Genomic DNA, 14,363 nt, shown 5'->3' with positions numbered 1-14,363 from the left:
ATAAAAATTTAAAAACTCAAAGTCTAAAATTAGTAAATTTATAAAAATAAATAATAAAATAGTAAAACATGATACGGTTGAGACACCCAAATTAGAGGCCGTGGATTCTGAATTATTATTAGACTTCCTCTAGAATATCCTCCAATGTTTGTTTAATGATGGATTTAATTATACCCCTGCAGGTCGAGCTTGAAAAGCATTGGACTTGATCTAAATTTTGAAAATTATTTCCGCGGAGTGTTCGGAATCTTGGGCAATGCAAAATCAAGTGATCAGCATTTTGAAATTCACCACAATAATTGCATACCGGAGATTTGTTAAAGAGTCTACTTTGATGGTCACCGAACACTCCATGGCCCGTTAAAAATTGGTTAAAATAGAAGTTTGCCTGCAGTCTATTATGTTTTGGGTCTTTTATAAATTTATAAACCTGTCTACCTTTTTCAGAATCCCGCCAGTCTTGTTTCCATCTCTTATTTGTGTAATCTATGACCATTGTTTTAACTTGGGCGATGGTGTTCGGGGACTCAATAGTAATACTACCGAGACTGATGACATCCTTTGCAACTCTATCCGCCTCCTCGTTGCCATCTATTCCTATGTGGGCCTTTACCCAATTGAGTTTGATATTGTTTTGCCAGAGTTCTTTGGTTTTTTTCAAACAAAGGGGACACAGGTTTTGGATTATTTAAAGCTTGCAACGAGGAGAGCGAATCGGAGTATATTGTCGCATCGGGATAATTATTTATTGCAAGCCAATTTAAGGCAGTTTTAATCGCCATCAGCTCGGCTTTATACACACTGCTGTTATTGCTCATTCTGATGGAGGTCGCATCAATTGTTTTACCGTTATTCCTAACAACAACACCTAGTCCTGTCCTTTGTTCAAATATGTTATTAGTATCCTCGGCAACCTCCATCCGTGAGCCATCAGTGAAAATTTCAACACCCTGATTATTTGGAATTGATCTACCAAAGGGAACGGAAACATATAAATAAGGATGAATTCTATCAGGTTTTTTCTCGATTTTAGTATATCGTAGAAGTTCTCTTATTTCAATATCGTAGTCTTCCATTCTGTACTCCCACTGTAGCCTCTTAAGCCAAGTGTCGTCAATAATTTTCAGATGAATGGGTTTAACTCCCGCCAGTATCTGGAGGGCCTCGGTACTGGTGGTGGAGTAGGCCCTTGTAATGACGATAAGAGATGTGCGTTGGATTGACCTAAGTTTATCATTAATCCTTGTGGTGTTACGGTACCAGACACTGGCGGCATAGAGTATGATTCGTTCCGTTGCCCGAAGGTAGATCGTTTCTAAGATATTTGGTTTGAGTCCCCAAGTTGCCCTGGCCACCCTTTTGATCAAATTATTGAATTTGCTCACTTTTTCTTTGACCTGATTTAAGTGTGCTATCCAGGTCAAACCTGGGTCAAGATAAATGCCAAGATATTTTAGCAATTGAACCTTTTTGATGGCCTGTGTATGTTGATGGCTCATCTTTATGTTGGGCAGCCTTCCTAATTGAGCCACCTCAGCTAGATTTGGCATGTGACATTTTTAGCGGCAATCATTGGTCGATTTTCTAGCGTTGCCATTCGGGGAGTTGTAATGAGGCTTTTTTTTGTCGCCGTGTAAGAGAAATATATATAGAGATAATTAAGCTAAATGATTCAATTTAAAATAATAAAAAAAATGTATTTATGCTTTAATATGAACATGAGACGTAATTTCTTAGAAACTCCTGTCATTTTTTAATTCAAATTCATTAAAAATGACATCGTTTGTATCATTTCTAAAGAAATTAACTGCATGTATATTTTTAATTCTTTTGATTTTTTTAATATACTCATTAAATAATACAACTCTGCAAAATAGATGTAAAACCAAGCCGTAGATTTCAAATGATATTTTTATTGCTGGTCTACAAAGGCTCGAAAACAATCCGCTCTTTCAGAGTACAATCCCTGGATGAATGTAAAATAGTTTTGAGACTTGGTATCCAATCTTTCACGAGGAACAATGAGCAATAAAATGCTTCGCCGCAGGTTCGTCTTTTCACACACGTTTGTAGTACACAATCCCGATGTATAGAGAAAATCATCCATCTCTTAGGTAACAAAAAATGTGTATATTTATACCCTTTTTTCCCTCCTTTTTTACTATTTGTATCATTTCACTTGAAACTCTTCCCTATATTCATTTCTACTAGACCGCATCGTATAAGTTAGGAAACTCCTGAACACATCTCCCTCAAGCATAAGCGTATATTTTCCCCTTTAGAACTGTTGTTCCACATTCATTTTCCCCCACAACTCCCTTATTTTTTTGTTCCATCCCACCCCCTTTGCTCGTTCTATTCCAGTTTTGTAGTGTCTCTTTCCAAAGATGAAACGAATCATATATATTTTTCCCTATCTTCCCTTTACGGGGGAAAAAACAGCTAGGTGCGTTTCATTGTGGGGATAGGTGAACGAATAGCCACAGAAGAGGAAAGTAAAAATGAAAAGATAGAGAAAGAAAATGTCTTAGGAAATAAAAGAAAGGGAAAAAATGATTCGTTGAAGGAAAAATCTTCGAGACTTTTGGTCTCTTGTGTTCCAATCCGCTGCATGTCGTGAGATATCTGATATTTATTTATTTATGCTTTACTTTGTTCCGTGTATGGTGCATCTTATACATTTTTTGTGGGATAGAATACTTTCCAATCTTTTTGTCTCTTCTTGTGAATAAAGTTTAGTATTAAAATAAAATTTACATTCAGTTTTATAAATTATCAAACTGTATATTTATAAATAGAATACCTTAAACGTTTTTAGAAGTTCTAGAACACATTTTAAAAGTAAAAAAAAAAAAAGATTTATGCTTTTGATTTTTTTTTCGGTTTGCACGTAAAAAAAAAATTACAAAATTCCTTCTATCATCTTTTCATCTTTTTATTTAAAAAAAAAATGAAATTGAAGATGTTTTCTAATTTTTAATATAAAGCTAGGGCACTGTAAAGAATTCCAGATCAAATTACAATAAAAGGTATCGGGACTCAGGGTGTCGATATTTTTTACCGTAAAATTTATTTTTAGTGGAACATATTACGAAACAAAACACCTGTTATACCATAACTTTCACAGTAATAACTATTCTTAAAATCACTGAATAACTCTATTTAAATAAATATTAATGCAAAAATAATGGTATATTAATTTAGAATAAAAATAGATTTAACGGTAAAATGGATTTTATCTAATGATGCACTCAATCTATACTGTACAAACCTGTACTTTGTACAGTATATCTGATTGGGAATTTTTTACATCGTATGATTCTAAAAGAACGTGTTTTTATTTCGAATAAAATCGCCCATTCTTTGTTTGTTTTCATTTTCTTTTCTATTTTCTTAACATAAATTCCATTTATTAGATTTTTGATGCATTTTTTCCCACTTTTTTATTACTTTTTTTTCAGTTCTAGCTGACAAAAAATAAAATATCAAAATCTAAAAGCAATTTTGAAATTGTTTACTATCAAAATGAAGCAATACTTACAAAAAATATGCATTATTGATTTCTTTGAAGTTCTATGATTTCAAAGATTTTTTTTCTAAAAGACTCTCAAATCAAATTTCGTTCTAATAGTGTTAAAATTTTTTCTACTTTTAATGATAATATTTTATAATAAAAAAATTAAAAGAAATTGAAAATTTGTAAGATTTTTGTATAATTTAAAACTAAAATGCAAAACGAAAAATTAGATAAACAGATTTGAAAATGATTGGATATCGGATAGAGTGAGATGTGATAAATATATATAAAGACTCTTAAATGCAATAACTAATAAGTATTAGAATAGAAGAGGCTTACATTTAGAAACTCAACTCGATCTGTATCTCTACAACATTTTGCATTCTAAAATTTATATTTATTACTAAAAGAGTAACTCGTTAATATGATTAAAGTTTGTATTTAAATACCTTTTTGTAATCGCGGATTTCATACACCACTTAATTACAATTAGTAACTGCATTGATTCATTATTGCAGAATAAATGTGATGAATTTGCAAAATAAATAGTAATAGAATACAGATTGTGAAAATGTGCTATATCATTATATTACCGGAATGGAGATATTTATATTACGTAAAGCTCTTTAAAAAATCATATATAGTTAAGGTCCTCTTCTCTAGTTGACTGAGATATTCAACATTCGTTTTCTTTTTAACTTTTCAGAATTTCTCAAAAATTGCATTAATGAAAATAATAAAAGTATTGTGGGACAAAGCTAATAAACTCATTAAGTGAAGTATGGCACCCACATTCTTTAAAAAGCAAATTACAAAAATTTATAAAAGAAAAAAAAATATTCTAGTCTGTGTGACAATAAAATAGTAACTGTAATACAAATCCGTCATCTCAATATCCAAATGCAAATTCTTTAGTCCTGACTTAATGTGACCAGTCGAAGTTCACTTAGATTATATGACGAAAATTGTAATTAGGAAATCTTAAATTCTTAAAGATTGTGTAAGGTAAATAGAAGTAAATTTTGTATGGCTAATTTACTAATTGCACGAGAATAAAATTATTTAAAAAATTCTTACTTCACTGTAAGAAAACCCGGATCAAATTATAATAAGAAGTAGAGATAGAAGTTATCACTCAGAGTGTCAGTACTTTTGAGCGTGAAATACATTTTTTACCCTAACATGTTACGTAACAAAAAATCCGATATACCGTAATTTTTACAGTATTAATTACCGTAAAATCCCTGATTCACTCTAACTGAAGTAATGGTATAATTTTTACTGTGAAAATGAATTTTAAGGTAAAATGAATTTTGCGGATGATGCCCCCAAAGTGAGCAGGTACTTTATACCGTAATTTGCTTCGGAATTTTTTATAGTCAGAAGTAGAAATTTATTGGAAAATTATAAAATATATTTTTGGGTATCAAAAATCTGACATACTGTTGTTTTTGCAGTATCAATTACCGTAAAATCTCTGAATCACACTTAATAAACAACTGTATTTTACAGTAACTATATTTTACGTTAAAAATAAATTGGATAAGAAAATGGATTTCATGGATGATTCCCCAAAAGTCCCGGGACTTTATCCTGTAATTTGATCTGGAATTTCTTACAGTGTCGGAAAATGAGCTCATTGGAATTTCAGACAATTTTACATTTATTCATGGAAAAATAAGTCAAATAATTAATAACTTTATTTTACAAATATATATCGTTTCCTCAAATGTCCATGCTTCGGACAGATAACAAGTTTCCTTGAACTGTAAGTCCAACCAAAGTCACAAAAATCGCACAAGGGAAATGTGTATTTCACCCATCTATTTTCAAAATTTGATACTGCCTTTAGGTCATTTTCATTCATATCTAAACAGAAAAAAAGATCAAAAAGGTTCATTAAAATTACATCTTCTAGACATAATTATTCATTGTTTTTAAATAAACTGTAGCATAAAAATTTGAATTTTTATGGAACGTTTTCAAGACTTTTTCTTTAATTAGTCTTTTAAATCACTTGACTTCTTTATCAGCTTCTTTTAAGTTATTAGAATACTTCTTTTCCTTATCTTTACAAATTGCTTCAAATTTACTATTTGGCTGAAAGATATTTGGAGTATAAATTACTAAAAACTCAATCGAAGTGCAATCATGTGCAGAAAATATAACATGCTGAAAAACAGTAGTTTTTTTTTTCAATTATTCCTTACATTTTGTAAATTAATTACATATATATGATAAATAATAACAAATAGTATTATTGTTTAGTTACTCGAAATTAAGCTTTTAAATCTAAACATAGCAATATTTTTTAGTCAATTAAGAAAATGTTTTTATTTGTTTGACTCAATTAGAAGATTGATTTACTTTTGTTTTATAGATGATTATAAGTGGGTACAAACAACAAACTCTTTTAAATTATTTCAAATAAATTTTCGTAAAGTTTTTAAAAATTGTACTCTCTAAACTTAAAGTACTGTAGTTATTCTAGAAATTAAATGATATAATATACGACAGTATATATTAATATCACACTGATTCATATCGGTAAAAATTGATTAAGGAAATGAATGTTCAAGCACTGTAAAAAAATCCGGTATGAAGTTACAGTATAAAATACCAGCATCAACCGTGTGGATATAAAATGATCAGAAACAAAATAATTATGAACAATAAAAAATTATTTAAAAATAATTAATAATGATTATAAAATAATTCAAATGATTACAGAATGGTTAAAAATACTAGAAAATGTACATTAAGAAATGATCATAATATGATCAGTCGTTACGTTATAAAACACAGTTGCATCACCCTTAACATCAATTTTCAGTAAAATCCAGTTTTTACAGTAAAATATTATACCTTAGTTTTTATATTTTATAGTATTATTTATTCAATTAAAAAGAGATTAAGTGATTTTAGTTATTAATTATTACTGTCAATTATTTCTGCAAAAACTATGGTGCTTGTTATTTTTTGGTTCTGTAACATGCTCCGGTGAAAATGGATTTTAAGGTACAGGTATTTTTTACCTTAATTTGATCCGGAATTTCTCAACACTTCGTGACTAATTTTATATTGATTTCTGTCATTCTCATAGAATAGAAATAAAAGTTTTTTTCTTAGTAGTTAATTATTTACAGTTTTGGCAGAAACTAAAAAGAAAAAAAATTCCCAACTTGAAGTTTGCGGTCTTAGCTAAAAATATGGGGAAATTATTTCGACATTGAATTATAAAGTGAGCTAATTTAATTCCCACTCAGAGAATATCTAAATAATAGGGTATTTTAACTAATTAAATGCGCTTGATACTTTTAAACTTGAATTGATTAAACTTTTAATAAACTTTTAACAATTGTGAAATTAGATTTTAAATATTAACAATAAGCTTTTTCAAAGTTGTCAAAAATGCTTAACAGAGCACGTCTTTCTTTTTTTTAAAAAACAAAGTAGTGTCTCATTAATTTTATTGGAAATCTCAAAGTAAAGCAACTTCGACAAACACACATGCTTTTGTTCACAGTAATCGTAAACGTTTAATTTAATATGCGCATTTGAAATGAATTCTTATATTCTAAACTGTCTGAAACAAAAGCTATTCTTAATATATTAAAACCTTACAATTATTTTAAGACAAATTCCAAACAGTTAATAAAGCGGATTTGAAGAACTCTTGAAATAGAAAAATTCTGAGACTCATTAAAACGAATCAAAAGGTTCTTAAAACAACTTATTTCATATTTTAATTGGGGATTTTTAAAGGAAGCAAGGCTTTAGTAGCAAGCAAACTGATTTTGAAATAATAATGTAGTTCTAAACTTATTGTATAAGATATTAAAATTAATATTAATTAATATGAGATAAATTTCAAAATAAAAATGAATTAATCGTATCTAATATTCTAAAATGGACTTTTAATTCATAACTAGTTAACTAGTTTATAGATTTTAGTTTATAGTTAAAATATGTTATATGAATATTTTTACAATTGAATAAATAATTATACAAACTAATTTCAAATTACATAAACTATTTATTTTTGAGGTTTGAAATAAAACTAAAATTTTGAAAGGGTTGTCAGTTAATATTTATTTCTAAATTTGAGTACTTAACTGCAATAAAATTTATTTAATAATCCTCCTGTATTACACAAAAATTACTGATGATTTTAAAAAGTAAACAAATAACTGCTTAACTTCAATTTACTTTTGACACTAAACTTTACTATTTATCCCATTAAATGAATAAGCCTAAAAATAAATAAATAAATTACAAAATCAACAAATTAAAATAGCTCCATAGCTTTCTTTATTATTTCTATTGAATTTAAAAATCCCTTAATAATAGAAACACATAAAAATTGATGTTTCTTTTGCGCGGGAAACATTTTTGGATACTTTAATAAAACTTTAATATTTATTACAGGGTTTTACAGAAGATGTCGCTATTGAGTGAAAACAGTATGTAACATAGTTTCCTCTACTGCAGATTCGACAATTTCAGCTGAAATAATAACAGATATTTTTAAGAATTTACTTTTTTAAATTGTGTCTTGCTCTTGTTATAAGTGGTGGCTACTTCACCGTTAGAAATTTCTCGGAAAAAAATTGGTAAATAACAATTTATTGAATGGTTATTTTACCATATTTAATCAAAACAGTCAAATAGCCATAAATAAAATGATAATCAAGCTGTTAGGTTTGAGAAAAACTGTTCATCAACTGCCTTCCCCTAATACGGTTTAACAACCGGAATTTTATCGCACCTACTAGAACGACCTAATGAAGCTACTTAGTTCCTTGCAAATGCTCACATATCATAGCTGAGCTGGCTTATCTGTTAATCTCATGACCGGCAGAACTGGAGTTCGAGTCCTAGTATTAACACTACAATATTTCCTCCATTCCCTTCAACACATGAAGAATTTCCAGTCTCCATTGCCTAACGAAAAGATAAGTTCCTATGTCTAGAATAAAAAAAACAATTACGTTTTTGAAAAATGCTAGTTGCAAATGGTCGAAAAAACGGTATAGTTTGGTATTCCTGGTTTTATAACCATAATTTTTGTGCATGGTTTTAAAAACCATGAAGGAAAAAAATGTTCTTTAACTTAAACTTTACGGTTAATCGGATGAACAGACCGCTGCCAGTTATTTCCCCATAATTTTAGAATTAAAATTTTAACAGTGTTTGTTGATATCGTTTTATCTTCCCTTGCTGTTATCAGTGCAATTTATTGAAAAAATTTGTAACTAATTTTGAAACATTGTTATTAAACATTTTGAAAATTTTTTCTTGAAATCAAGTTTCAAATCGCCAGTCGCTCTTTGCACATCCGGTGCACTCTCTGTTCATGTATGATTGAAAAAATGTTTTTTTGTAATAGAATAATTGATTATTACACAACTCTCTTATATTTGCAAAACAAACTTCCTTATGGATGAAATTGACATTATATTTAAAAACTAAAACCTAACTCAGTCCTATAAAACTCTATAATAAATAGAAAAAAATATTTTTTAAAAAAATCCATGGTCGATAAGAAAAGAGAAAGTTTTATCATAATCTCACTATTCTAGACAACATCTGTGCACCATTTCTAACACACATAAGAATTCGTATTTCAAACCAAAGTAACGGTCATTTTATTATTATAGTAGGAAATTTGGAATTCATATCAAGGTATTATTCGCCTTTCTTTTATAGCGTAAAAAGCTTTTGAAGGGATTTTTTGAAATATTTTGCGACCGGAGATTTGAAACATCATTTCAAGGAAAACTAAAAAAGATAAAAATGAATGGTATGTTGTGCTCTGCTTAAATTTTCTTAACATTTCAAAATTAGTTCCAAGATTCATCAATAAATGCACTTAGAATAGCAAGCTGTGATAAAACAAAGTTCTAAAAATTAACCACAATTTATAACAACGGCAAGAAACAAAACTTACATTTTCCCTTACTGAAATTTAAAGTGCTTTTGAGGTTTTTAGTGAGGTTGTTATGAGGTGATAAGGTTGATTTGAAGTTGACTTCAAAAACAACCTTAAAAGATCAACCTTCCAAGGCTTATAATCAAGGTATATGAAGTTGTTTTATTTACACTTTCGACGTTGTTTTGTCGTTGAAAGAAATCTACCTGAGGGAAACCAGCTGAGAGAGGTTCTTTTTGAAATGAACATGTTATTTTTTCTGCACTTAAGGCAATTAAATACATTTGAAGTGTGAATAATTTCACTCGATTTCAAATGAGGTTTTTAAATTGAAGTTGATTGATGATGTTATATTTGGTATGAAACATAGCCTAATTTTCTAACTCCGGTGTGTTTTTACACATGTAAACCTAAGAACAACCTCAAAAACTCCTTAATGCTTGTGAGGGTTATCGTGATATTTTTAAACTCAAATTATTTCATATTACACTCATATTTTGCTAAAAGGTAATTCTAGATCTTTCCTAACTTTGTTGTTTGACTGTTTGTTGAATTGCGTTGTTTTACTATAACGAAATTTGATATATTTTTAATGGCATTTTAATTTTTTTTACTCTTTACAAGTCGGCATGTCACTTCGTCTTAATACTGTATTGTCCCCAAACACATAAACGTAGAATCATTTAGATGTTTATATCTTTATAGTCACGTACAGATTTATTAAAACTTTCTTTTAAAGGATGTATCCCTATTTCATAAAAATTTCGACAGGAACGAAATTAGTGTCCAATGAAAGAGCTTAAATTGCGTTTCAATTTGAAAGGGAAGCACCAGGTGTTGGCCAGAGCAAGGACAATGGAGAGGAGACCCCTTAGATTATTTGAAATGCTTATGCGTATTCATGTTGTCACAAGACCGATAAAATTTATTTTCTCGCGTGCGTTGATAACAAAGAGTTAAAAAAAACTGAGCTGTAAACTGGGTGAAAATAAGGAGTTTAAAACGAATTGGTCACGTTTTTAAATAAATATTTTTGTTTTAATTATTCTTATTACTTCTTATTACTATTCTTATTACTCAGTTTTACTTTTAATGATATGCAGGTTACAGAATAATTAAAGCAAGATTGATAGAAAGAGATAGAGAAAAAATTAGAATTTTATTTCAGAATACTAAAGAACAGAATCAACAGAGAATAGTCAGAAAAACTGCCAAAAAGAAAGATGATATGTCTTTTTAGGGTTAAACTCTTCAGTTCTGTTACTATTTCTCCAAACTTTAAAACTTACAATGGCTTGTATTGAGTTATTTTTAGTATTCTTCGGAATAATCTGCTTAAATTGATGGAACTAACTTATCCTATTAAACTTAAACTATTATTTAAAACCTAAACTGTTTTTCCATTTTTACTTTCTCTAATACTACTTGTTTTCTCTTACTTCTTCTTGCCTTTTCTCAAATTTTTGTAAATTTAACGAGTTGAAGATTGACTAAATGTGCTATTTCTCCAAACAGAAGACATTTCTTCAAACGGAAACATTTAAAAATATGCATATAGAAAATTTAATACACTATTTCAAATATAACTTCCAATTAGTCTAGAAATGAAAAAAAAATCAATTGGTATTAGTATCAAATCATAATGCATATAAATTGAATGAAATATTCACGAATCAATGTATGAGGAGTATAGAATGTATATAAATCAAAGTATAGTTGGTTATAAAATGTGCATATCGAAGGTAATATGGGATGTGCATGTTGCGCATTTTTAAAACTTTAATTTTTTAAAAATCATACAAAACTAGACTAAAATATTACAATATCCAATGAGCTAACAAAGCAAGTTCAAATTGCAAAGTGATTAGAAAGAAACTACTAAAAAAGACCTGGGAGATGGTGAGCTAACCGAGCAGGGTATCTTTCATAATATAACATAATAAAGCACAATGCAGTTGCGGTTGAATATTGCCGATAAATTAGGAAGAGACAGAGGCAGGAATCGAATTTATATTAATTTTTAAATGTTTGCACAGCTGGTAATATTACAGTCAAATGTAAAATATATTTATTAAAAGTTTATTGAGAAACTCGAATATGTTACGCTTTTAAATTTAGACCAATATTTTCATTTTCGATGAAGAAAATAATTTATTTCGGAAATCTTAGTTTAGAAATTTATTTAAAAATAAATAATATGTAAATCCTACTTTTTCCAATCGTATCATTGACAGGATCCAGTTCATGGTAATTGGTTGCCGAATGACTGAAATTATGTGCTTCTCCTAAAAGATCACCGCAAGGTCTATGTGGTTTGTTCACATCTCCTGTGCATGATTTATAGTTTTGCAAACTGGAATCTTCGTCATCATCTGAACTATCGATGGAAATGTCATCCCACGTAACTTTCAGCCAATGCGGAAAAGTATATGGTTCTTCTAAGTGCTGTCGCTCTCTAATCTAAAAAGATACCGATTTATGATTTATGAAACAAAATTTACAATAAATAATTCTACCTTTCTCTTAACGGGATTTTAGTTATCTCTAACAATATAAGAACTGAGTAAATAAAACGGAGAAAATATCTTATATCAAAATTTTTATAGTAGATACAGTAAAACATGTTGTGCTTTCCTTTGATAAGTTGATTATCTCTCTAAGCTTATTTTAATGATCAAACACCAAATTATTAAAATAAATAAATAAGTTAAGCCTTGTATAAGCTAATCTAGGAAATTAAACCTTGTGCAAGCTAACCTAATTAAGCCTTTGTCTAATCTTATCTATAAATTAAGCCTTAATTTTGATTAAGGAATTATCCCCCCATAAACTGGTTAGCTTGCACAGGTTTCATTGAAGCTAACCTGGGAACTACAGAATTTATATAGTATGTTTAAGTTAGTCCAAGTCATTAAAAAATTTTCAGATCAAATTTTTTATTCAAGAAGCTTTAATGATACTGAGATTGATTTTGGACTAAAGCTGTTTCTCACAGTGGGAAATACACTGGAAAAATTCCATTTGAAAATACGGTTTGGAGTACCGGCACCCTGATTGCTAGTACTTTTCATCGTAAAATCTATTTTACCGGAACAATGTTACGGGAAAAAAACTGATATACTGTAATTTTCACAGTAATACTAATAACCGTAGAATCAATGGATCACTATAATTATTTAAATATAACTGTAAAAATTAGTGTACGGTAAAATTGAATTCGACGGTTAAATGGATTTTGCGGATAATGCGGAAAGGCTCTGGTATTTTAACAGTGATTTGATGCAGAATTTTTTACAGTGCATTAGATCAAAAGCTATTAATGTAATTGCTTTCTTTATTTTGCATGCTTTACAAATTCATAAAACTACGGATACATTTTGAACACATGAAAATAATTTATATTTAAGTTGCAAAATGCATGCCTAAATTGACGCACAGAGATTTAAGGACAAACCCCATCTATTTACTAAGCATTTGATAAGTCAAACTGTTTATTTGCACTAAGAGACACATTAATGGTCAATTAAAGATTAGCATTTAGATTCTACTTAACTAAACATGCGGTTATTACTTTTACTTGTTGAATATATCAGTTTAATCTGAAATATTTACTTTAATTCTATGATAAAAGCAAGTCTATTAGTAATATAATTCCTCAGTGTTACATTGTAAAACATTAATAACAATATAATATTGACTTCGAAAACAGAAACAATGAATTTATTTTTAGGTTTTCCCAGCTATTTATTATTAAATTATGATTATACACTAGGTAAAGGATAGTAAATTATACCTTTTCATATGAGTGTATAAATATCACGCAAATATTTAATTGCTCTTATTTGCTCAATATAATTATTCCAATTATAATGAACTTGGGAGAGTTTAAATTAATTAGATGCTGGTTTCATAACACTAATTTTCGTCAAGAGCTATTAAAATGATTAGAAAGTTATAAATTAAACTGAATAAACACTTATCAAACTTACATTGCAATGCTATAGATATTTATACTTTTAGAAAATATAGAATTAGAAAGTAAATACGAAGTTATTTTTATTAGCCCTATGAGAAAGTAATCTTTAATAGACGAATATTAGTTAATAAACAATCAGAATAAATTGAAACTTTTTTGAAAGGAAATTAGAAATAAATTAGATAAGAAGATTAAATGAGACAAAAAAAAGTCTGCGTATGATTTAATTTATTAATTCTCGTAATTAAGAAAACCATACTTTATTTTCTTTTACTATGGCTTCAGTAAATACTTTTTGAAAGGTAGAATCAAACATTTTTTCTCTTGCCATTATTAAAAATTAGAATTTTTACTTTAACAACTTAAAAATTTTCTCTTAATTTTGAAATTCTCAATTTTTATTTATTTATTAGTATCACAACGAACATTTGATTTTTAATTTAGCATGAATCTCGCGGAAGATTTATTATTAGATAGTTATTACTTATGCAAACTTTTCAAAACAAATGCATCAAAAATTTATCTTATACATAGGCAGTTGCTTTTCAACCTACAACAACTTTTTTTTCTCTGAAATTGTTTTTTTTTAGTAAAATGGGATAGCTGCTAGTGACGTAGTGCGGGTATCTCGATCCTGACTGGTTGGTGAAACATGGCATTTGTTTACGTTAGCAGCTGTTTTTGCCATTTTATTTCAAGTAAGCCAAGCCAATCAAGTATCAGTTCTCTTTCACTTTATATTTCTTATTTAACACAGAGAAAGGCAAGAATCCTGGTAGAACATAAACAAACTGATAGTGCATCGAAGTTGCCAAGTACATGAAACAAAAATATATCACGGCAACATTAAACTAATTAAACAAATAATAAGTTTAAGTAAAAAACGTAGACGAGAAAGAATTATATTTTAACAAATTCGATGTGCGATACGACGTTGT

The 14,363-nt window shown here is 28.7% G+C and overlaps 2 protein-coding genes across 3 annotated transcripts; both read right to left on the bottom strand.

Annotated features, from left to right (window-relative positions):
- Positions 1–569: 569 nt before the first annotated feature.
- Positions 570–1,550, bottom strand: LOC107447277 (uncharacterized). Its single transcript, XM_016062151.3, has one exon. The coding sequence runs from the start codon at positions 1,548–1,550 to the stop codon at positions 570–572; it is 981 nt and encodes a 326-aa protein (XP_015917637.3).
- A 3,618-nt stretch (positions 1,551–5,168) lies between these two features.
- Positions 5,169–13,842, bottom strand: LOC139426954 (uncharacterized). Of its 2 annotated transcripts, none has more exons than XM_071187173.1 (3): positions 13,685–13,842; positions 11,660–11,909; positions 5,169–5,386 (listed from the first exon to the last, which is right to left on the bottom strand). In XM_071187173.1, exons 1-3 carry the CDS (start codon positions 13,754–13,756, stop codon positions 5,217–5,219), a joined length of 492 nt encoding a protein of 163 aa, XP_071043274.1. In that variant the 5' UTR covers positions 13,757–13,842; the 3' UTR covers positions 5,169–5,216. The 2 variants fall into 2 exon arrangements, with proteins under 2 accessions (XP_071043274.1, XP_071043277.1); XM_071187176.1 differs by lacking the exon at positions 5,169–5,386 and adding an exon at positions 7,814–8,023.
- Positions 13,843–14,363: the final 521 nt, after the last annotated feature.

This window comes from Parasteatoda tepidariorum, chromosome 1 (genome assembly GCF_043381705.1).
Source record: "Parasteatoda tepidariorum isolate YZ-2023 chromosome 1, CAS_Ptep_4.0, whole genome shotgun sequence".
Lineage (NCBI taxonomy): Eukaryota > Metazoa > Arthropoda > Arachnida > Araneae > Theridiidae > Parasteatoda > Parasteatoda tepidariorum.
The sequence above is the reverse complement of the archived record's forward strand: the minus strand, read 5'-3'. Positions and strand labels throughout refer to the sequence as shown.